The sequence below is a fragment of the Neofelis nebulosa genome, chromosome 5, assembly GCF_028018385.1.
Source record: "Neofelis nebulosa isolate mNeoNeb1 chromosome 5, mNeoNeb1.pri, whole genome shotgun sequence".
NCBI lineage: Eukaryota > Metazoa > Chordata > Mammalia > Carnivora > Felidae > Neofelis > Neofelis nebulosa.
In genome coordinates, this window is record NC_080786.1 from 143,453,607 (window position 1) to 143,479,022 (window position 25,416).

The 25,416-nt window shown below is 39.0% G+C and overlaps 1 protein-coding gene and 1 long non-coding RNA gene across 5 annotated transcripts; one reads left to right on the forward strand and one right to left on the reverse strand.

Moving 5' to 3' along the window:
• The first annotated feature begins 3,034 nt into the window (after positions 1-3,034).
• Positions 3,035-24,188, forward strand: N6AMT1 (N-6 adenine-specific DNA methyltransferase 1). Of its 4 annotated transcripts, XR_009262284.1 has the most exons (9): positions 3,035-3,211; positions 5,087-5,173; positions 6,904-6,994; positions 7,350-7,448; positions 10,977-11,060; positions 13,716-13,857; positions 14,905-15,025; positions 22,416-22,499; positions 24,171-24,188. XR_009262284.1 is itself a non-coding variant. In XM_058731813.1 (8 exons), exons 1-7 carry the CDS (start codon positions 3,078-3,080, stop codon positions 15,021-15,023), a joined length of 756 nt encoding a protein of 251 aa, XP_058587796.1. In that variant the 5' UTR covers positions 3,035-3,077; the 3' UTR covers positions 15,024-15,025; positions 22,416-22,860. The 4 variants fall into 4 exon arrangements, 3 of the variants coding, with proteins under 3 accessions (XP_058587796.1, XP_058587795.1, XP_058587798.1); XM_058731813.1 differs by lacking the exon at positions 24,171-24,188 and having other exon boundaries at positions 22,416-22,860; XM_058731812.1 differs by lacking the exons at positions 22,416-22,499; positions 24,171-24,188 and having other exon boundaries at positions 14,905-15,113.
• LOC131512748 (uncharacterized) lies at positions 11,273-18,159 on the reverse strand. Its single transcript, XR_009262285.1, has 6 exons — positions 18,055-18,159; positions 16,600-16,717; positions 14,539-14,709; positions 12,631-12,709; positions 11,986-12,225; positions 11,273-11,707 (listed from the first exon to the last, which is right to left on the reverse strand). It is a non-coding gene; the product is annotated as an uncharacterized LOC131512748 (long non-coding RNA).
• Positions 24,189-25,416: the final 1,228 nt, after the last annotated feature.

The following is a 25,416-nucleotide window of genomic DNA, read 5'->3' on the forward strand; positions in this document are numbered from 1 at the left end:
TCATGACCTGAGCTGAAGTCGGACACTCAACAGACTGAGCACCCAGGTGCCCCTCAACATCTTTAAATGTATCAGGATGGGGTAGAGGGCAGACAGGGGGTAAACAATTAGAAAAACCTATGCAAATGACAGCATAGCTACTACTAGGTGTTGTGGGTTAAGTCACATTCCTCAAAAAGATATGCTGAAATCCTAAACTCTCCCCCACCCTGCCCCTATATACATATATGTGTCTTATTTGCAAGTAGCGTCTTTGCAGACGTAATCAAGTTAAAATGAGGCGGGTCCTAAATCCAATGACTGGTGTCTCTTATAAAGAAAGAAGCTTGGAGACAGACAGACATACAATAAAAAAGTCTACTTGAAGACCAGGGCAAAAATGCCTCAAGCCACGAAATGCCAAGGATTACTGCCAACCACCCGAAGATAGAAGAGGCAAGGAAGGATTCTTCCCTAGAGGCTTCATAGGGAGTACGGCCCTCCCACCACCATGATTTCAGACTTCTGTCCTCCAGAAGTGAGAGAATAAATTTCTGTTGTTTTAAGCCATCCAGTTTGTGGTCATTTGTTATGGCAGACCACGGAGATTCATATACCAGATGATTATTAGCCTTAAGGAAAGCAAAAAGTTGCGCAAGGACAAAAGTAACTGGTGTCATACAGATATCAGTTCCAGGGAGCATTTCTGTTCCAGGGAGCATTTCTACAGACAGAATAATGTAAAAATAAACAAACAAATAAATAAATCATGATATACACTTATTGGGCAGATAGGGAGAGGGGACCTGGCTGGCAATTACATTTGTTTACTAGAGGCAGGAGAATCAAATGCTTGCCTTCTATCACGCAAACTTTACCTTCTATCATGGGAACTCAACAGATAATGCAAAAATTGAGAAATGAAGTAATATCATTATAAGCTTGGTATGCAGAGACGTGGATAAATAGCCAAAGAAAGAGCTAAAAGTTGAAAATGGTCACCACTGGAGCAAGACATGTGAGAAACTGGATACTGGTGTACGAGGGTGGACTGGTTTTTGTAAGAAGTCATGTAGAATTATTTGGCCTATTAAATTATGCATGTGTCAACTTTGATGAAAATAAAAACAAAATTAAGAAGGAAAAATAAGCAAAAATGAACAGACAATTCACAAAGAAACTCAAATGAACAGCATATAGAACACATGCCTAAACTTAATTAGCAATTAGACCATTTCCATTTAAAATAAATAAATAAGTCTAATAATATTAAATCAAATACTAAATCTGCCACCAACTAAGCACAATTAGTTTGGAGAGAAATCTGGAAACTTGAAAATGTTTAGTAAAATTGACAATGTGTATACAACACGATTGATCGACTCTGGCTTCAATCCTAGGAAACTATCGTACAGGCCCAGAAAAAAACCATGTTTGACAAAGTTAATTACGGTGTTGTTTATAATAGTGAAAATCTGGGAAGGATTAAATGTTTACCAATAGATATTTATCCATTCCAGATAGGATATTTATATTTTCATGTAATACTCTCTCTGGCAATTAAAAGGAATAAACTAACTTTATATATATGAAAACATAGAGTGAAAATTTTGAGTGAAAAAAAATGTGAAGAACCATATGTCCAACCCATTACCAGTGAAACAAATCTGGTAACACACAAACCATATGCTGCTCATGATTATCTGAATGTAAAAGCATAAGAACATTGACTAGAGACATACTTGCTAAATTCATGAGAGCAGTTAAGTTGGAGGAAGGGTTACAAAATGGAACTGAAGGCGAACATCCACTTCAGCTGTAATATTTTAGTTCTTATATTTAAAAACTCTTTTGGGGCACCTAGGTGGCTCAGTCAGTTAAGCGTCGGACTTCGGCTCAGGTCATGAGCTCACAGTTCCTGAGTTCGAGTGCCACCCAGGCTCCCTAGTCAGCGTGGAGCCCAATTGGGATTCTGTCTTCTTCTCTCTGCCCATCTCCGTATCACACTCTCTCTCTCAAAAATAAATAAACATTAAAAAAACCAAAAACAAAAACAGTAACACTCTTAAAAACTCTTTTAAGGATGGGAAATCGGCTCTGCAGATTTTGATTTGCCAGTCTCCATAACCGTGTGAGCTAATTCCCTATAATAAATATTATATTTAACATACATATTAAATAATAACATATAGTATGATATAATATGTACTTAAAAAGGTAAAATAAAAACTTTTAAGGAAACATGAAAAAGTACTATTAATTGTAAATTCCAGGTGGTAGGTACTTAGGGTTTTAAAAATGTAAACTATATTTTTCTGTATATTTATTACTCAAATTTTAAAAACTAGATGTAAAAATGTTTCATTGGGAAATTTCAAAAATTGACTCAAAAAGAATGTAAATGCCTGAATAGCCTAATAACCTATAGAAGATGATCCAAAACATCAGAGAACCACCCACTAATAAAAACACTAAGCCCAGCCAATTTTATGGATGAGTTCTACCAAATGTTCCAGAAACAATGTCCTAACTCATCCCATGAGGATAGCATAATCAAAACAGAGCTAGATTATAAGCATTCCAAATTCAGCAGGGTATTAAAAGAAAAATTATCTTGCCTCAGTGAGGTTTATAAAAAGAGTGCATGTATGATTTAACATCAGGAAGGTCATTTTTATAATATACAACAGTAAAAAAATTAAATGAGAAAAAAACCTTAAGTGTTCAGTTAATGTAACAAAGGTAAAATTTAGTAACCATTATGTCTTTTTTTAATTCTTTGCAAACAAGGAACAGAAGAAAACTTCTAAATGTAGAAAAAAGAAAAAAAACACCCCCCTTAGTCAAAAACAATCGAGGATGCCCTGCATCAACTGCTAATCCATAAAATGAAACAAATTTAAATACTCGAAATAAGAAAGCAAATATCAGCAGGTGCAGATTATATAACTGTTCACTTACAAATTCCAAAAGCATTTACAGAGACTGCTAGAAAGAAGCCCCGATTTGCCTCTCCGCCTCCAAAGCCCCTCCCCCCACTGCCGAGTTTGCGCACGCGCAATTTTGGCGCATGCGCGTGGGACGGAGAGAGAAGCGAGATGGCGGCGCCGGGTCTCCCGACGCCGCTGCACGGACATGTGGGCCGGGGCGCCTTCATCAATGTGTACGAGCCGGCGGAGGATACGTTCCTGCTGCTGGACGCGCTCGAGGCGGCAGCGGCCGAGCTCGTGGGGTGCGAGGAGGGCGAGGCTCCCAGCGGGAGAGGGTTCGGGCGTCCTAGAGAGGCGGTAGCGAAGGAGGGCCAAGGAAAGGACCGACGCTGTCTGCCGGGAGAGGAGGCAGTGTCAGCCCACTTGGCGAACACTGAGACCAGAACGCCGTTATTAAGGATTTGCCTGTAGATACATGTAATGAGCGTGCCAGGGATCTACTTTTGCCATTTGTTTTGGTCTCAGGAGCTCCATAGCTCCCTACCACGCTAGGATGGATCTTTTCCTTCCAGCTGTTAGTATGCAGAACACAAAGCCCTGGAGCGCAGCGATACTATAACACGTCCAAAAACCAACATTGCTTATTAATATTACATTTTTTAGTAAATGTTAAAAGCCGTGTGGCACTTAATTTACTCAATACACAGAAGCACCCTCGAGCAATGGAAGAGCACAAAAATGAAATGAAGTGAGATACTGGCTTGGGGAAGTATTTTTAAACCCATTGAAGAGCATGCTCTGTAGCAGTTGCCTGTTAGACTTGTGTGGCTACCGAACACCTGAAATGTGGCGAGTGCGACTGCAGAACTTAATTTTTCATTTAATTGTTAGAAATGTAAACAGCTACATAGCTAGCAGCCTATAGAATTTTTCCTAGCACTTTATAAATGTTAAAATTGACTTGTTGAAGTGCCCCCATAAATTTTAAGTAACATTAAAAAATGAATACCTATATTGTAATTTTTTAAATGAAAGGTATTTGAATAATTAGATTTATGTAAAGATCAAGACTTGAAATTGGTTTTCTCAAGATGAAACAGCTGTTAGGCTTTAAAGATTTATATTGTGTTTATTTATCTGTCTTAAATCTGGTCAGATATAAAATGTCCCAACTCTTATTAAACTAGCTTTTCATTGTAAACGATGGAACTTTTGGATTTACTGGAATATAGAACGGAAAAGTACTGTTTTTATAACTTGTCTTTTAGTCTCAAGATATCCCAGAAAGATTTACAAGCACAAATTGCATTGCAAAGTATGCTGTGAAAGAAGTTGATTTTGTTATAAAGTGGGATTACTTCTGGTCTTGGAATTCTAATTGTTTATGAAACCATGATAGTTATTTTCAAATAAAAGCCGCCTGGTAAGATTCAACAGACCTTCCCACAGAATAATAAAGGTTTGTCAGATGATGTGGACGGTTCCAAAAGTTAGAAGCAGCTAGCATTTTTTGTTGGATACTTGAGGAGTTAGATGCTAGAAAGGCTCCCTAAGTCTAATCAAACCCATTTCTGTGATGGAGATAATTGGTGCTTTTGATGCATATATAAGATCATAGGCAGGGAAATAAATTCAATTGAAGGATAAAATATAACAGTTTATTCAAAAGCATTTTAAAGATTATTGTTAGCATTCTAAAACCAGATACTCTGGTATTTTCCCTAGGATATGCTGATCAATTTATGAATGTTAGGTACTTTTAAATGATAGAGAAAACCTCTTTCATAAATAAATATTGTAATAACACTGACCCTGTCATTTTAGGAAATACTAAACCAGAAGCTCCTTGTGGGAAGGGCTGATGTCTTTCATGTTAATATTTTCAATACTCAGTTTTATTCCACAGTTTTTATGTAATGTTTTGTAGAAATTAATTGAAAGCCATCTATGTTATGAACTCAAATTACACACCCCAATTTTGAGTTAAATAGTACTAAATATGCAGAAAGCAGTTGTCAGAAATTAGCATGTTTATAATTTTTTTTTATATTTCCATATATTTGCAGACAACTGATGATGCTGGAGAAATATACATTAAAAGTAGGATGAGAGTAATTTTCTGTAATGTGTATTTTAATCTTACTACACTAATACTTATTTTATTTTGCTTTTTTTAGAGTGGAAATATGCCTTGAAGTAGGGTCAGGGTCTGGAGTGGTATCTGCATTCCTAGCCTCTATGATAGGTCCTCAGGCCTTGTACATGTAAGTGTAAGTATATCAAATTTATCCACATCCTCCGCTAAGAAATTCACTAGGGGTGTGACTACTTGAACGGAATCATTTTTGTAAATAAATAATATATATCTGAAAGGGTCTATTTAAGTGTAGTAAGGACTCATTGTAAATTATTCTTCCCTAAAAACTGTAACTGCATGTTCAAAACTGTTCCATCATGCTACATAATTATAGAAGCAACAAAACAATTTTAGGTCATTTCTAAATTTGAATTTTTTTTTAGGTAAACAATCTGATTACCAGAAAAAAATGAAAGCTACTTAAATTTTTAAAGAAAATTTGAGAGTATGGAAACTATAAAGAAGAAAATAAAAATTACTTCAAAATTTTATCATGGTCCAAATGTGTTTCCTTCTTTTTTTCCTCATTTTCTATGTTTTTCATTTAATATTGTATCATGAATGTTTTTCAAAAATTCCTTTTAAATTTCATTTTGTGGGGGGTACCTGGGTGACTCAGTTAATTGAACATCCATCTCTTGATTTCAGCTCAGGTCCTGATCTCACGGTCATGGGATCGAGCCCCAAGTCAGGTTAAGCATGGAGCCTGCTTGGGATCCCCTCTCTCCCTCTCTCTCTGCCCCTGTGCTGCCTTCTCTCTCTCTCTCTCTCTCTCTCTCTCTCTCTCTCTCACTCTCACTCTCACTCTCACTCTCTCTCAAAATAAATAGATAAACTTTTTTTTTTAATCTTAAGAAATATTTCGTTTTTGGTGGCTGCATAGTATTCATTGGATTCGTAATTTATTTATTTTTACATCATCAATCTCAATGTTTAATTTTATTTTTTTTATTTTTTTTTTAACGTTTATTTATTTTTGAGACAGAGAGAGACAGAGCATGAACGGGGGAGGGGCAGAGAGAGAGAGGGAAACACAGAACCGGAAGCAGGCTCCAGGATCTGAGCCATCAGCCCAGAGCCTGACGCGGGCTCGAACTCAACGGACGGTGAGATCGTGACCCGAGCTGAAGTCGGACGCTTAACCGACTGAGCCACCCAGGCGCCCCTCGATGTTTTATTTATTAAAGTTTATTTACTTATTTTGAGAGAGAGAAAGAGCAGGGGAGGGGCAGAGAGAGAGAGAATCTCAAGTAGGATCCACACTACCAGTGCAGAGCCTGACACAGGGCTTGAACTCACGAACTATGAGATCATGACCTGAACCAGTATCAAGAATCAGACACTTGGGGCGCCTGGGTGGCTCAGTCGGTTGAGCGTCCAACTTCGGCTCAGGTCATGATCTCACGGTTCGTGGGTTCGAGCCCTGCGTCGGGCTCTGTGCTGACAGCTCAGAGCCTGGAGCCTGCTTCAGATTCTGTGTCTCCCTCTCTCTGTGCCCCATCCCCGCTCATGCTCTGTCTCTCTCTCCCTCAAGAATAAATAAAACATTAAAAAAAAAAAAAAAAGAATCAGACACTTAACCAACTGAGCCACACAGACGCTCCTGGATTCATAACTTAATAAATTCCTTCAGATGTGTATGCATGTATATTTTTCTACTCTTGCACATTTATGTCAATATAACAATCTTTTTCATTAATATGACAAGTCTTTGTTCTTTTCATTCACCATTATTAAATCATTTTCCTTTTTTTCTAAATTTGCTTTATGTAAAAGCAGTGGAACATTTTTAAACTTTTCAGTAATAGATGTACCTCCGGGATGTAAGATACAGTTTTCTTTCTTTTCTGTTTATAGGTGCACTGATATCAACCCTGAGGCAGCAGCTTGTACTCTGGAGACAGCACACTGTAACAAAGTCCACATTCAGCCAGTGATTACAGACTTGGTGAGCTGTTAATCCTTGTCTAATAATAGTTCATTTCCTTTTCAGATAATGTTAAGATGATTTAGGTCAAAGAAGCTTGAGTCATAATTAACTTCTAATCCACTAAATAGTATACCCCATCATTTTCAAAGTAAATTCTTGATTGATGCAGTCCATCTTGTCCACAGTTCAAAGGGAATTTCTACTGGTTTGTATGGATCAGTCATCTTTTGGATAGAAGTGACAGAGAATCCAGTACAAACTTAAGTAAAAAGAGTGGGTGGCTTCAGGCACAGCTGGCTCCAGGAACTCAAATGATAAGACAGGCATCTTTTTCTTAGCTCTGACCTTCTCTCTCTATTGGTTCTATTTCTAGGTAGTCTTTAATTTCATGGTAACAGGATACTTGCATGTCTGTATCTTATTCCTCAGCAAACAGCTTCTTCACCACCACCCACCCCCAACCCCCCTCATGGTAAGAAGCTCTTTCTATTCAGTTAGTCTGACAAAAGCCCCAGAATGATTATTGCTTGGATCAACTTGGGTCATATGCCATCTCTCAATCTCTCACTATGGCCAAGGAGGATTGAAATATGTAGACGACTGGTTTAGGCCCAGTGATTTGCATGGGATCACTGAGGTGGTTTTGCCCTTTAAAATTTTAACTTGTTTCTTTAATGTGTCCATAATTAGTATTAAATATGTTTTTGATATAATAATAAAACTTTAGAGATACAAGAAATTCAGAATATCTTTTTTTTTAAACAGAGGTAGAAACTGAGGTGAGATTCATTTTTTAAAGTCACATAACTAATAAAGTGATAAATCCAGAATTTTAAAAAAAGTGTTTTTTTTTTATTTTTTATTTATTTATTTAAAAAAAAATTTTTTTAATGTTTTATTTATTTTTGAGACAGAGACAGAGCATGAATGGGGGAGGGTCAGAGAGAGAGGGAGACACAGAATCTGAAGCAGGCTCCAGGCTCTGAGCTGTCAGCACAGAGCCCGACACGGGGCTTGAACTCACGGACTGTGAGATCATGACCTGAGCCAAAGTCGGACGCTTAACCGACTGAGCCACCCAGGCGCCCCAAAAGTGTTTTTTTTTAAGCTTTATTTATTTTTGAGAGAGAGAGACAGAGCATGAGTCGGGGAAGAGCAGAGAGAGAGGGAGACACAGAATCCGAAGCAGGCTCCAGGCTCTGGGCCGTCAGCACGGAGACTGATGTCGGGCTCAAACTCACAGACCGCGAGATCATGACCTGAGCTGAAGTTGGACGCTCAACCGACCGAGCCACCCAGGCACCCCGCTAAATCCAGAATTTAAATCCAGATCTTGGGAATCTAAATGTAAGTGTCTCACAACTTTCAGGACATGGCTCGTGGTAGCCCATGCCGGAGTCAGCTCTTCATGCTGACGTGTGGCAAAGAAAGAAGAGGTGAGCATGAACATAGGTATTATGATCAATATACAAAACTCTACGTCTGTTTATATTCAGAACACTAGGCATAGATTATCACAATAAAATCATTGTTTTGGGTAACTAAGCTTACCTGTTTACAAAGTAGTACTTTTGCTTTGTTTCTATTTTTAGTTTTAGAAGAAAGACTTTTTCAAATACATCGTATGCCTTTCCTTACATTCCTAAAACAAACTAAACATAACGACCTTTTACTGACTCAGGGCCGTTAATATGCACATCATTTATCATCCCGTGCTGTGATAAAGAGGCTTATTCAGGTGTTTCTGCCTTCACGCTGAGGGGCTATAGCCTGCAGAGATTTGAGTTCTTATTTCCTCTCCTCCTCATCTTCTCCTTTTACCTGCTTTATGCTGTCTTATTTTACTGCTACCTGTTAGTGGCATTTCCTCTCTCTCTTCATGTGCTCTGTGCTAGAATACCAAACAAGTGATTTAGTTAGACTTGTATTTAAACTAAGAGTTCAGGGGCTCTGAACAAGTACCTGTCATGAATAAATAGCACATGTTTTGCTATACGGATTTAAAACTTCTTGTCAGAGGCCTCTTTGCTTACTTCCCAGTTCTTGGATCTGTTCTAATGCTCTGAGACCACACAAAAGCTGAATATGAGTGGGTGAGGGATGCCTGTGATTAGACTTTATATCAGTAATTTTCTCATTTAAATCCATTTTCTTTTAAACTACATTATTTTCCATGTTGTTTCCTTTATTTAAATCCATCAGTTTTTTCCTTCATTTAAAATCCAGTACTGCAATGATTATTAGTATATAGTACCTCAGGGCCATTGTAAACAATTGCAAAGCAAATTCTTTTCTAGTTTCCTTACTGAACATTTCTGGAAAATTACCTTCCGGACTTCTTTTTACAATGTGAGAAGCTTAATTTCTTTATGGAATTGAAAATAAAGCTCTCGGCTGTTTCAGCTGTATTTCCTCACTCTCCAGTGTTGCTCCTAAAGGGAACAGCAGATTAACCTTAGTCGTCTTCTACCTGCAGACAAGGATGCATCTTCATTACTTGCCTCAAAAACGGCACTTTTCTCTTTTGAAAAGAATGGAGAAAAAAAAGTTACCTTACAACATCTCCTCAAAGACACTGTTCCAGTGTTCTCTTTGAACTACATAGTTAACAGGCTTAAAAATGATAAAAGTAGTATTTCTTTTAGAAACAGGGTAAAATGGAAGCTCTAAGGCAGTGTTTCATAATGTATGTAAATAATAGGCCAGTGATGTACCCAACATTAGAAGGTATGGCTGAGTTTTAAATAACTTTGAATCATATAATGTCAAAGCTGTTTCCTCTTCAATTCTCTTTCAGCCATTGTGATTACATCCAGGAGAAGGTCTCAGTTTGTTGTTGTTATTTAACACCTTTTAAACACTTACAGATGTCTCTCTAATAGAGACAGATGGCTTGGGTCACTCTCAGCCTGGCAACAGTAATGATTAACTATAACTTTTTTTTTAACTCTTATCTCATTTATCCTTGTAGTCATTTCTATTTCCAGAAAGTAATAGTGATTTCCCTTTACAGCAAATTTATTTAACAACAAAAAAAAGCCCATTTAAAGAAAAATAGTAAAAAATGGTAAGTGCGTGTGCATAAATGGGGAAATTGCAAGAATGTTAATAAGAGAGCTAACACTTTGGACACTGCCGTGAAGTACCTCAGCTATTCCATCTCAAGAAACAACCTCAGAAGTCATGGGTGAGAGTCTGTACAAAGTGATAATTGAAGTAAATGGCTTTAGAGGTGAGAACCCACCCAGATACCGTGTTTTCACTTTACTGTGCCTGTGAAGGTGCAGGGTGACATGACCAGACACGATTTTTTTAAATACTTACTTAATTCAATCATCAGAGGAGTCAAAGGAAGAAGACTTTAAATCACATCTTACCCTGAAAAATACCCTAAAAAGACATTTTTATTAAAAAAAAAAAAAAGACATTTTTATTGTGGTTTCACAGAAAATTGGAGCCCAGTTTAAAGATTTACAAAATGCCAAACAATTAATGTTTTCAGTGTCTCTTCCACTCTTTTCAGTCCTTTTTTTGGTCTCTAATTGTTCCAGCCAATACATTTATGAGTCATTAAAGAAGTAGAAAGTAAATATACATATATATATATATAAAATACATTACACCTCGATGATAGAAAATGTTTAAGTTACAGCTATAGCCTTAAAGTGTGTGCATATCTATGTAGAACATAGGAGTGCTCGCTTTCTTATTTAATCTTCTAAAAGTGAACCCAGTGTGTAAGCATTAGCTGTTGAAAAACAGAGGCTTTCTTGAACATTTTCTGTTCATTCTGATAGTTTAATTTCATATTTTTAGGTAAATGCATATAATCTTTATATGCATGAATGAAAATGTAAAAATATTTATCTCTATCTCTGTCTACATTTTTGGCCCCCTCACACATTTTTCTCTACATGGGAGGAGAGTATTTTTAAAGATATATTTATTTATCTGTTTTAATTCCGAGTCCAGCTTAAAATTCTGACTATTGAACATTTAGGTCAAAGGCTTGCTACCAAGATTGAAGGAAAAAGTTGATCTTCTGGTGTTTAATCCCCCCTATGTAGTGACTCCACCTGAAGAGGTAAGACATGGAACAAATAATTATTAATGTTTTCAGCTATTTTCTTTATAAAATCAAATGAACTTCATTATGACATTAGTCAACTGCTGATTAACACAGACTGCTCTGATATTACTCACAATTGTCAATAATTGAGTATGTCGGGAGACGTAGGAAAGGAATCTAAAACTAATGAAGTCTCAGTTTTCCTCCTTTCACGGGTGGTGGGGGAGGATTCTTATTTCAGGTAGGGAAAAGAAATCATCTTGGAGCAGATGATTTGGAAAATCTTCAATAATGAAGAGGTAAATCAACCATTTCCCAATTTAAAGAGAGAATGGTCAAGGCAGACAAAGTTTAGTAATGGACCAAGGCTAGCTTAACTAAATCATGGTCTACAAATTTCTGGCAAGACTGTGAATGCAGAGGAGATTCTGGAAACATGGGGATGCAAACAGGCTTCCTTTCTTCCACATTCCCATGACTGAGCTACGTACTTGCTTCTCCTGAGCCTTACAGCTGCTGGGACATACAGATAATTGAGTGTAGACAGCACCTTGGGCTATTTTGCAGTCCCAACAGAGAGAGCTAGCGTCATCATTCCCATGAGCTGAGCTATTAGCTGGGGAGCAGAATCACAGTGCAGCACAATGAAGATCTCCTGGAGCCTAAAAACATATTTTACAAAATAAAACCTTAGGAAAGGAATTAAAAGAGAATATGGTCTCCGTGAAGACCTGAATTAGTGTTCTGGAAACCAGATGAAAGATTTCAGTGCATAGAGCATGAAGATAAAAAGAAGGAAATCATTAAAGTAAAAGATAAGAGACTTAGAGGTTAGATCCAGGAGATGTAAAAATAATAGTTAAGTTTGTGTCTATAAAAAATTTTGGCTGTGCTTAATAGTATACCTAGAGACACGAGGTTAGGAACCTCTGGCTTGTACCTGTGAGCTCTGAAGGAACAGGAGCAGGTCTGGCAAGGCTCAGGTAGCAGGCAAACAGCAGACCACCAAACATGACTCCTCCTTGTAAAGGTGGAAACCCTCCCTTTGTGGCCTTAAGAATGTGCCTGGTGCCAGGAGACCTTCCTGTAGGAGCATTTCTAATGCAAGCAGATACACCTGGCTGAGCATCCCTGGGGAGGCGTATGAACAAGGTCTAGCACAGAGAGATCCTGGTCCATTCTGGAAGAGAATGACAGGAGACAGGCGTGGCACAACCTGTCATTCACCATGCACTCTGTCCACAGACCACTTTACCTGATAAAACGTCCAGGGAATGGGTTCCACCAAAATAAAGGGGTAAACCAAGGAAGAGGAACACATGAGCCCCAGAAAAAGAGGTGATTCTAGGAATGCCAGGAAGGGGACATCTCCAGGAGGAAGGAACTGATAAGTTTCCCAATATGATTAACTTTGTGGAAATTGTATTGAGAAGTGTATGGTAGATATGGGAATAATTTAAATTAGATACCAAAAAAAGTAAGTAAATGAACACTTTGGCTGCCCATCAATAGCTACATTAAGATATGCTAACTTTTCCATTATAAAATCGTAGACAGCCATTAAAAGAGTAAATTAGAACCATACCTGATCACATGAAGAGCTCTCCATAAAGTGTTGATGATTGACAAAAGCAAGATATGGTGCAAGAATGTAGAACATAATCCTGTCTTTGTAAAACATGGACAAAAAGGAAAAACGTGTGTATATAAGATGAGGGAGGAACAGACCAGCAAAACAGTAAAAGGGGAAAGTGCAGTTCTTTCTAAGGCAGGTATATGAACATATTTCCCTTATTTACAAGATAATATATGTATATAGTTAAAGGCATAAAGAAATTTATTTTAATGGAGAAACATGCCATTTTATATGAATAAAAGCAACAGGCATGATTTATAAAATTAATTTAAACTATAGATATGGAAAGAAAATAATTGTTAGGGTTAAAATATTTTTTGAATTCTTTAGTTTTGAAACAATATACAATAAGAATCTAAAGATTTTTAATACTGTATGAACTCTCACGGGTTTTGCTTTTACAATAGAATTAGATTGTTACAGGAAGAAAATGCTTTGGTGAGCCTTTATATATTAAATGGATTCCTTAAAAAAGGTCTATACGATTCATACTTTAATCTAGAAAAGAGCCAGATGCAATGGGGCATTTTGAAACTAACTTCCTGCAAAGTAGATATTTTATAATATAGGATCTCTCTTTTAGTTTCTTCCTGATTGTTCTATATTAAGTATAAGAATTACCTATGTCTATCAACATAAGCATTGCAGAAATAGTAACAGCTATTACTAAGCACTTGATATGTACAGGGCCCTGTTTTCAAACTTTAAATATATTTCTTCAGTTATTCCTAAAAATGGAAAAAAATAATTGTTATAATTTTACTGTTGAAACTATTGTTTTCCTGGTTTTATAGATAAGGGAGGAAACTCATAAAAATTACAAATTTACATAAGATCACATGGCTAGGAAATGGTGGGGCTCAGATTCAACTTTACTGCCTCCTGGACAGCAGTAAAATACAAAGTGTATACAGTACTTGTTTGGTAAATGTTACTTGTCAAAAAGATTCTGTTTGTGATTCTAAATGTAACTGTTTGTGATTCTAAATGATTCTAAATGAATAGATACAAAAGTCTTTTTTAAATGGTCACAGGTGGGAAGTCACGGAGTAGAGGCTGCTTGGGCCGGTGGCAGAAATGGTCGAGAAGTCATGGACAGGTTCTTCCCACTGGCTGCAGATCTTCTGTCACCAAGAGGATTATTCTATTTAGTTACCATTAAAGAAAATAATCCAGGTAATACAGACCAGTTTATCTTTTAACCACTGACTGTGCTGAAATCATAATTTAATCATGCTAAAGAGTATAATTTATAAAGTAACCTGAAATATTGTCAATATAGTCACTGACAACAGCTCATACAAACATAACATTCATCTTGAAAGAAGAGATTTTTAAGACATAGTTTTTCTTGGTTTTAGAAAGTACTGTTGTTGTTGTTGTTTTTTAAGGGGGGGGGGCGCATTTTTCCCTCAATTAATAAATTAATATTCAGACACAAAATCTGTAATTTCTTCTTTTAACACCTCATCCTGAATATTTTGAATTTTGTCTCCCCCTTGTAATCTTCATGCCCTTGACAAGTTGTGCTACGTAATGTTCAGTTCAGGTGAAGTTCCATCATGAAAGCTCATGGTATGGATGTTGAAATCTTGGTTAGATTACTGTGTAACTAAACTGACCTGAGTCCTTCTCTTTCTGTACACAAGTTTGATTTTTATCTTTACCTTATGTTCTCAGCCCCTTAAATCACATCATGATGACTAAGTTTTGTTTCAGGTTGTTTGTAGCTCCATTTTCTTAACTCAGTCTTTAGTATTATTTATTTACAAAAGGGAAGATGTTGCTTTTTTCAATGTGCCCAAAAGAGATAAGCTACTTCCTTCCACTGTGTACTGTCACTATACATTTGCCCACCTTCACTGACTTTTTTCATCCCAGAGGAAGCGTGTGAGGCCAAGATTGGAGCCAAGCAGCTGAACAAATCAGTTGCTGTAATGACAAGTGTAGTTCATGTTTCTGTTGAGTTCGGAGTAGCTTCCATGGCAGGGCAGGGCCTTTCAGTCTGATTGAGACTCTCAGCGACACCTTGAAAATACAGAGTGCTCCCATCTGACTCAAGTCCATTTTAATAGAAATTTACTTGGAATACATTGTTTTCGCAGATGAGGAGAACTTGCAAATCGTCTGTCTCTGTCATCTTATTAAACCGTTTAGTGATCATACTGTCTTCACCAGATGGTTTTAATTGGATTTTACCTTTCGTTTTAATTTTCATTTTAGGAGAAATTTTGAAAACAATGACAACAAAGGGTCTACGAGGGACTGTGGCACTTTCCAGGCAAGCAGGCCGAGAAGCCCTCTCAGTCCTGAAGTTCACCAAGTGCCGTGTATTGTGCTGAATGTGCGTACATTGATAATGTAGGTGATGTTGAATGTATGTATGAATATATGGAGAGAGAGAAGCGGAATATATTCAGCATGTTGTGAAACTGAAGTCATTTCTTGGTTAACAAGTATAGAATTGTCAGGTTATATAGAAGAAGGTAGAAGGATATAGCATTCCCTTTTACCCAGGAATCAAGTATATGGAAATTTTTGCATAAGTGCAAGTAAATCCGTATCCGAGATATATTATGTGTATTTTACATATAAAACCTGAACGTGAGTCACCTATCCAGCCACTAAACATGAGTTAGGTTTGTGTACACTGAACCTGAAGGGGTTCATAATGTACCATCAAGTGAAAAAGAGCAAATTACAAAACAGTATTATCCTGTATGTATAATTTTAAAAAACCAACAGAGAGGGCATGTCTATATGTCTATATAAGTAAGTCTCATGGGGAGCCTGGGTGGCTCAGCTGGTTGAGAGTCTGGTTCTTGATTTTGGCTCAGGTCATGATCCCAGCGTGGTGGGGTTGAGCCCCATGCTGAGTTCTGTGCTGAGCCTGGAGCCTGCTTGAGATTCTTTTGCCTTCCTCTACCCTTCCCCCCTGCTCACATGCTCTTTAAAAAAAAAAAAGTCTCAGAAGGGAAATGGCAGGAAGGAACAGAGGGACTTTCACTCTTTTATGGGTTATTTGCACAACCCCAGTTACTTGTATAATTTTAAGAAGGTTTTCATTATTAAAATTTTTTTTAATTTACTTTCACTTGCTCATTGTCTCCATTCTATTTCTATTATTTAGAATGCCTCCAGCCTCCATGTTTCTCACTGGTCAGATTTTTCCTACCTTTTATGCTTTTGTCATATACTTCTATCTTCTTCTTGCATATATCTTGCAAACTGCTATACATTTTTTCTTAGATCAAGGAGAGTTGTATATAAACAAACTCACAACTCTTAGGTTAATCACACTTTTAAAAGCTGACAAAGGGGTGCCTGGGTGGCTCAGCCGGATAAGCACCCGACTTCGGCTCAGGTCATGATCTCACGGCCCGTGTGTCCGAGCCCCACGTTGGGCTCTGTGCTGACAGCTCAGAGCCTGGAGCCTGCTTCAGATTCTGTGTGTGTCTCTCTCTCTCTCTCTCTCTCTCTCTCTGTCTGCCCCTCCCCTGCTCAGGCTCTGCCTCTCAAAAATAAATAAAAACATGAAAACAAAATTTAAAAACTGACATGCATCTTTTAGGAAATGCCAAATTACCTTTACTAAGTTTAGGAACCTCTTCTTCCATAACTTCTATACCATTTAAAATAATATCAAAGAACAGGACTATAGGATCTGAGTGAACAGAATCTAGAATTAATTTTTAATTCGGCTACGTTTAGTGTCACTTGGAGAAGCTTTTTAAGATTATAAATTCCTGAACCCCACCACAGACCCGTGGAACCCTCTGCTGAGCAGACCCAAAACCTGTACCGTTTAAAATGTGCTTCCCCCTGTTACTTAAGGTAGCCCACCAAATTTTAGAACTACTGTTTTAAATAGCATTCTTATTTAATCCTTAGGACAATCCACAGAAGGAGTGAAATTACCTTTGATGTTCAGAAAGATTAACTTGTTCAAAGGAGCTCAGTAGTGAAGGGTCAGGCCAGTATGGCAGCACTTAGACATAGGTCGGATTCCCAGATGCTTTCTTTCCATTTGCTTGTGCTGAAAGCAGCAAAGATGCCAAAATTAGTATTTACTTAAATCTAATATCTGAAAATCTATTCTCCTTCCCGGAAATAGTGCCATCTGAAATCTTACAGCCAATCTCTTGTATCCCAGGGAAAAAAAAAAAGGTTATGAAAAGCTTAGAACTTTGTTGTGAGCTTGGGGAGTGGGGTCTTGAATATTTTCAGATAATGTTTGAAACACTTTAAAATTAGCATAGAGGACTTCTGTCAGCTTAAATTAGAAACATAGAAATAACTTCAAAAACTCAAAACCTCACTTGTATAGTTGTTATGGGGTAAATTGTGTCTCCCCAAAATTCATATGTTGACATTCTAGGCCCCAGTACTTCAGAATGTGACTGTGTTTGGAGACAGGGCCTTAAAGAGGTGATTATGGTTAAATGAGGCTGTTAAGATGGGCCCTGATCCAGTCTGGCTGGGGTTCCTACAAGAAGAGGAAATCCGGACATGGGGACACCAGGGCGGGGGGTGGGGGCCGGTAGGGACATGGAGACACCGGGGCGGGCAGTGGTTGGTGCTTGGACACAGAACAAAACCCTACAAGATGCAGTGAGAAGGTAGCTGTCTGCAAGCCGAGGAGAAAGACTGCGGAAGAAACCCAACCTGCCGGTGCTTTGCTCTGGGACTTCCAGGCTCCAGAACTGTGAGAAAATACATTTCTCCTAGGGTCATGGTGACTAGGAGACTAATACAATAATTAAAGACAGAGAAATACCTGCATTTCTACAAACAAGAGAAAACAATACTAGTGTGAAAAGTGGATGCTACGTCCTGGTGGTCAGTAAGAACCATGGCCCTGAGCCTTCAGGAGGAGAGTTGCAAATCCAGCTCTTTTTGTGTCAAAAAGAGCTGTTAAATACAGGAAAAAAGAAGACCTGTAAAACTGCATCATTTGGCCCAAGGGAAGCAACAAAAAAAACTTAGTACCTTGAATGAAAAGAAAAACAGTAATAATCTATGAGAAATCAGACCCTGGGTCTGTGCTACCCTCTGCTGTAGGATTTAATTCGTATCTATATGAGGCAGCAACATTAACGTGAAAAAACTAACATTAAAATGATCTAAACTGTTGATCATGGAGAAGCTACAATCAATGAGAACAGAAGGAAAAATTAACAGAATTGGACACCTAAGGAATATAAACAGTGGAATTGTTACGTTCAGATTGTGGAATGTTTGACGTGTTTAAAGAGTTAACATAATCAAAGAAAAGCTCACAAGAAGATACTGTTTGGAAAGAACAAATTGAAGTCAACTTTTAAAAATGAGAAATAGAGACATGGAAGTGCATTAGTGTTAATTTATACTCACCAAAAATACACAGTGTATTTTAAAACTGTTAATATTCCATTCCAAAATTTAGTTGTAGTTCTTTTTTTTTTTTCTTTTTCCCTCATACTTTCCCTCATTGCTTTTTCTGGGGAGAAAAAGGAATACAAATTGAGACAGGACTGAAAAAAGAGAAAAATTAGGACAGGACTGAAATGACTCAGGAACAGATGAAGAGAAACATAGCCATGTTAGGAACCCTTATGAATAAATGTAAATCATCCTATGTGTAGTTGATTCATACATGCACTAAAATTACTTTACATATAAAATAACACAATACATACCAATGTCTATATCCATCTGTTTTCATTTTTCTTTTTATGTAAACTTTGTATTGAGGTGGAACATACCTTATAGACTGTATAGTCTAGTTTGATGGATTTTTATAAAGTCAACATCCATTTATACTACACCCAAATCAAGAAACAGAACATTACCAGCATTCCAGAAGCTACACCAGATTTCATTCCCAGTCATGAATGGGAGATTTCCCCAAGGGAAACCATTATCTGGCTTTTTGTGTTAGTTTATTTCTGCATAGCTGATGACTGTAACTTTACTGGTGTTGGTGTTAAACAACACAAATGTATTGTCTCCCAGTATCTTTGGGTCAGGGCCATGGGTATAGTGAGCTGGATTCACTGCTTAGAATCTCTCCAGGCTGTAGTAAAGGTGTTGGTCCTGGCTATGATCTCATCCAGGGCTCAAGGTCCTCTTTCAGGTGGTTATAGGACTAAAGCTGCTGTTTTCTGGCTGTCAGCTAGGGACAATTCTCACCTACAGGCTTCTCTCAGATCTTTGTACCATAATCACCTCCACAGTTCACAAAATGGCTACTTGCTTCTTTATGGCCAGCAGCAGAATTTCTCTACCTTCAAAACTACATGAGGGCCTAGAGGCCCTTTTAAAGGGCTCACCTGGATAGGACAAGTTCACCCAATATAATCTTCCTTTTATTTTTTAAAAAAATTTTTATGTTTATTTAATTTTGAGAAAGAGCATGGGGGGCAGTGGGTGGGTGCAGAGAGGGAGGCACAGAATCCAAAACAGGCTCCAGGCTCTGAGCTATCAGCACAGAGCCCGATGCGGAGCTCAAACTCATGAACTGTGAGATCACGATCTGAGCCGGAGTCGGACATTCAACTGACTGAGCCACCCAGGCACCCCCCTTTTATTTTTTTTATTTTTATTTTTAAGAGAGCAAGAGACAGAGCATGAGTGGAGGAAGGGCAGGGAGATAGGGAGACAGAGAATCTGAAGCAGGCTCCAGGCTCTGAGCTGTCAGCACAGAGCCGCACGCGGGGCTTAAACCCACGAACTGCAAGATCATGACCTGAGCTGAAGTCATATGCTTAACCGACTGAGCCACCCAGGCACTCCAATGTTCCTTTTAATTAATTAATTCAGACTCCACTGTTGAGGGACCTTAATTACAACTGCAAAAATTTTTTGCCATTGCCATTTAATGTAACGTAATGACGGGGGAGAAATCAAGTCGTATCCACAAGTCCTACCCACAGTCAGAGCGTGGGGATAACACAGTGCGTGTACAGCAGTCGGAGTGAACCTTGCAGGCCATCTTAGAATTCTGTTACGTTCCTTATACTATAGATTAGGTCTTCCTCCTTTGAACCTATGTCCATGAGTCATGAATTCTTTCACTCAATAGTGTTTTTATGAGATTCTTCTGTGCAGTTGTCTATGGCAACGATTTGTTCATTTTCATTTTTTGTATATTCATCCTTATTATTTCTATCATATGACTATATCAAAATTTATCTATTCTACTGTTGAACATTTGGATTCCTTCTACTTTTTTTCTGTTGTGACCACATTTGTATCTTCCAGTGCACATGCGTTTGCATTTTCTGATAAATATATACCAACAAGTTTATCTTATCTTAAATAAGAACAGTTTTTCCAGAAGCTATTTTCTAAAAATGAGAAGCAGAATTCCTAAAATCAAAACCCACCATGGACAGGATAAATAGCTAAAAATAGAATTAGTGAACTGGAGAAAAATTCATATAGTGCCACCCACAGACACCAAAGGAAAACATGAAGGAGCAATAATGATTATGAAGGATAGAATGAAAAGGTCTGGCAAAACAAGAGTCCCGAAAAGTATGTAAGAAAGGCAATATTTGGAAAGATCATGGGTAATATTTTTCCAGAATTGACTTTTAAAAAAGAAGATAGATTCTAGAAGCACAAACAAAAAGAAAATATGCTTGACATATAGCAGTGACATTTCAAAACATCAAAGGCAAAGAGCTCTTAAAAGGTAATCAAGGAGGGATGGATGCCTGGATAGCTCAGTTGGTAAAGTGTCCGATTTCGGCTTAGGTCATAATCTCGTGGTTCATGAGTTCAAGCCCTGTGTTGGGCTCTGTGCTGACAGCTCAGAGCCTGGAGACTGCTTCAGATTCTGTGTCTCCGTCTCTCCCTGCCCCTCCCCTGCTTGCATGCTGTTTCTCTCTCCCTGTTTCTCTCTCTCTCTCTCTCTCTCAAAAATAAAAAATTAACATTAAAAAAAAAAAAGGCTTTAATCAAAGGGAAGGTATAACTCACTCTCCAGCAGGGGCTGGCAAACGTTTTCATCACTAAGATATTAGAACACAGCCATGCCAGTTCACTTATGTGTTGGGTGGGGCTGCTTTGGCCTCTAGTGACAGAATTGAGTAGTTAACAGCTTAGACCCCAGAAACCATATGGCCCACAAACCACAAAGTATTACTATTTGTCCCTTTAATATGTTTGCCAACATTGCTACAAAGAAACTATAAAGTAACAACAGATCTCTTGAACAGCCTCACAACAAATGAAAGCCGGAGGCTAGTGGGATAACATCCTCAAAGTGTTGGGACTAACAGTCTATTTTATTCCAACAAAACTTGCATAAATGAAGGCTTAGTTTTGTTGTTGCTGTTTTTTTGTTTTGTTTTTTGAGAGAGTACACACAAGCGGGGGAGAGAGACTGAAGGAGAGAGAGAATCTCAAGCAGGCTGGTGCTGTCATCACAAAACCCAATGGGGGGTTGTGGGGGGGGGGGGGAGGGCTGGATCCCACGACTCTGGGGTCATGACCTGAACCAGAACTAAGAGTCAGACATTTAACTGACTGAGCCACCCAAGTGCCCCACAAATGAATGGTTTTTAAAAGTAATATTTAAAGATAAAAATGAGAGTTTACCAACAAGAGATCTATAATAAAGAAACTTTTAAAAGACGTATTTCAGGAGAAAGGAAAAACATCCCAAAAGTCTCAAATGGAAGAATTACTGATGACAAATAAAATGGAAAATATGTATATAAATGCAAACAAACATTATATAAAATACTATTAAGAATTATAGTGTGGTTTCTGTGGTTTGAGAATAATAACTAAAATACTGAAAACAGTTGCATATAAATTAACTAGGGCATTTGTTAAGGGTGAAAGTATTCTAAGTCCTCTTTGTATTATTGTTCAGGAGGTAAAGATATGACTTAATTTTGATATGCATGTGTGGTAGGCTCAATAATAGCCCCCAAGATATCCATGTTCTAATCCCTAGAGCCCTGTGAATGTTACCTTATATGGCAAAAGGAACTTCACAGATATGATTAAGGATTTTGAGATGGGGAGATTACCCTAGATTATCCAGATGGGCCCTGAGTAGAATCACAAGTGTCTTATAAAAGACAAGAAGAGGGAGATTTTAAATCAAAAGAGGAGAGGGTATTATGATCATGCTGCTGACTTTGAAGAAGGAGCAAGGGACCACAAGCCAAGGAATGCAAGGAATGAGCTCTAGAAGCTAAAAAAGGCAAGGAAATGATTCTCCCCTAGAGCCTCCCAAGGGAGTCAGGCCCTGCTGACACTTTGGTCTTGGACCGGAGAAACCCATTTCAGACTTCTGGCCTCCAGAACTGTGAGAGAGTAAATATCTGTTGTTCTAAATCACTGAAGTTGTGGTAATTTGTTCCAGTAACCCTAGGAAACCAATACTGTATGGTCAGAGTTCAAGGGCAACTATGAAAATAGTAGAAACAGGAGAGGTAAGCAGCAAATTAGAAAGCAAAAAGCCTAATAAAAAAAAAATAAGAAAAGGGGGCAAATCCAAAGGTAAAGTGATAGGGGGTGCCTGGCTGGCTCAGGCAGTACAGCATGCAACTCTTGATCTCAGGGTTGTGAGTTCGAGCCCCATCTTGGGTGCAGAGATTACTTGAAAATAAAATCTTTAAAGAAAAAAAAAAAAGATAAAGTGATATAATTTAGAATACCTCCATTACCCAAATAATGGAAGTAAGCTATGTAAATAGATATTATGATTGATTTTTTTTTAATTTCAATTATAGTGATAATAAAAGACTTGAAGTGTAAGTACATTTTAAGACTGGAAATAGAGGGATGGAGGAAGATACATCAGACAAACCCACAAGGTGAGATAGCTACATTAATAGTTGACTGTACTGGGTTGAATAGTTCTCACCACCCCCCACCCCCGCCCCGCTCCCAATTCATGTCCAACCAGAACCTATCAGTGCGGTCTTATTTGGAAAGAGGGTCTCTGCAGATGTAATCCAGTTAAGAGGACATTAAGGTAAGGAGGGGGCAACGTGGTAGAGAAGTAGGAATCCATGCTTCCTATGTTCTCAAACAAAGAAGTGTAGAAGCCAAAGGACTCTGAACACCAGAGTCTGGGAGGAAAAGAGACTGAATCTACTAGGAAGAAAATGGGAAAGCTGGAAAAAAGATAGGTGGGTAACTGCAAACTGGGGGAGATAAAAAAGGCTGCATGGGCACGGAGTGGAGGGACCCCCTTTGCAGAGAGACAAAGGGAAGAAGAGAAACAGTGGCTGGGAAAGTGCAGGACCCTATCTGGCCAGGAGAGAGGCCTCGGACTGAGGCTGAGAGGGATCCCATCTCTAACTGGGGGGCTTTCTTCGGACTGGGGCCGGCTCCCTGTTCGCGCCCCTGGGGAGGAGGGGAGCTGGGCCTGGGTGCGGTGGTAGGTCAGGGGCTCAGTCCGCAGCTGGAGAAAGCGGCTCCCTCCCTGGAGGGCTGCGCCATAGCACAGAACTGCCTGCGTCTGCCACCCTGGGGGCTCGCGGGGGTAGCGGCTCTCAGTCCGCAGTAGGAGAAGTCAGTTGGTCCTCCCAGAAGTGTGGCGGCACAGACAAAGCCAGCCGGGGCCACACATCGCCGCACTGAGAGGCGCTTTCCCAGCGCCAGAGCGCACGGAGCGGGACTTTGAATCCTAGCCAAGTGCGCGGTCAGGGGAGTTGGCCAAGCGAGAAGGACCTCCCCTTCTGCGCCTGCCGCACAGTGCGGGTGACTCAAACAGAGTCCACTGGGTGGGCTCCACGGAGAAGAGACTGGGGACCACCATTCCATTCCCCACCCCCACCCCCACCCCCCACCACGACCAAGGCGGGGCCTCAGGGATCACTCCCGGGTCCACAGTAGAGGTGGGTTCAGAATACGCCAAACCACGCCCCCTTGCACTGGGTAACTGCTTACCCACCTGAGGGGCACCGACCCTGCGGACAGCTCCTCCCGACCAGCCACGCAGCATTGCCTGGATTAACTCTAAGTCAATTCTGGATATACAGATATATTCTCCCCCCCACACCCGCCCATTTCGCCTCCTTATCTCTTCCCTCCCCTAGGCTGGTTACTCAGGTTATTGGTCTGTCTAAACAGACAAATTTAATCCGTTGTCTTGACACATGTTCTACACCTCCTTCTTTACCGCCTTTCTCTCTGGAATAATCAAGCCGTAGAGTTTCTCTGTCTGGGTAACCGTATCTTCGTTTCGTTTTCCCCGCCTCCTTCTTTATTTTCCTTTCTCTCTCTCTGGATTAAGCCTTTTAGTCTCTCTGCCTAGTCAATGTTTATTTTTTCTTTTCTCCCCCGCTCCTGTCATTTCTCTCTTTGTATGTTCTCTTCCATCAGCACCGCCTCCACCCTCTTCTTTACTTGTAGTCGGTGTTTGGGGTTTTTTTGGTTTTTAGTCTTTAGGTTTTTGTTTTTGTTTATTTGTTTGTGTTATTTGTTTGTGTGTTTGCATGTTTTTGGTCTCCTGTTTGTCTATCTGTTTTCCTTTACAGGGATACTCCAAGGAACAAATCAAAGCACACCTGGTGGAGGGTCCAAAATATCACTACGAGTAGGGTAATAAGATAACCAAAGTCACAACAACAGAGAGCAAGTAACAATCCCCGAGAAAACACCTCCTGAAGGGCCAGGCCCAGGACAGTGTATGACCTTCCTTTAATATAGCAGTGCTCACAGGTGTAGAGCACACAACAAGCTTTTAAAACGTGTAAGGGACAGAAAACTAGCCAAAATGACAAAATGGAAGAATTCTCCTCAAAGGAAATTCCAGGAAGTAGCGACAGCTAATAAATTGATCAAAACCGATTTAAGCAATATAACAGAACAAGAATTTAGAGTAATAGTCATAAAATTAATTGCTGGGCTTGAAAAAAGCATAGAGGGCTGCCGAGAATTTATTGCTACAGAGATCAAGGGACTAAAAAATAGTCATGATGAATTAAAAATGCTATCAATGAGGTACAAAATAAAATGGAGGCAGCCACAGGATGGATTGAAGAGGCAGAGGGGAGAATAGGTGAATTAGAAGATAAAATTTTGGAAAAAGAGGAAGCTGAGAAAAAGATTAAAAAAAATCCAGGAGTATGAGGGGAGAATTAGAGAACTAAGTGATGCAATCAAATGGAACAATATCCATATCATAGGAATTCCAGAAGAAGAAGAAGAGAGAGAGAAAGGGGTTGAACGTGTACTTGAACAAATCATAGCTGAGAACTTCCCCGATCTGGGGAAGGAAACAGGCATTGAAATCCAAGAGGCACAGAGAACTCCCTTCAGATGTAACTTGAATCGATCTTCTGCACAACATATCATAGTGAAACTGGCAAAATACAAGGATAAAGATAGAATTCTGAAAGCAGCTAGGAATAAATGGGCCTTAACATACAAAGGTAGACACATGAGGGTAGTAGCAGACCTATCTGCTGAAACTTGGCAGGCCAGAAAGGAATGGCAGGAAGTCTTCAATGTGATGAACAGAAAAAATATGCAGCCAAGAATCCTTTATCCAGCAAGTCTGTCATTCAAAATAGAAGGAGAGATAAAGGTCTTCCCAAACAAACAAAAACTGAAGGAATTCACCACCACTAAACCAGCCCTACAAGAGATCCTAAGGGGGATTCTGTGAGTGAAATGTTGCAAGGACCACAAAGTACCAGAGACATCACTAAAAGCATGAAACCTACAGACATCACAATGACTCTAAACCCATATCTTTCAATAATAACGTTGAATGTAAAT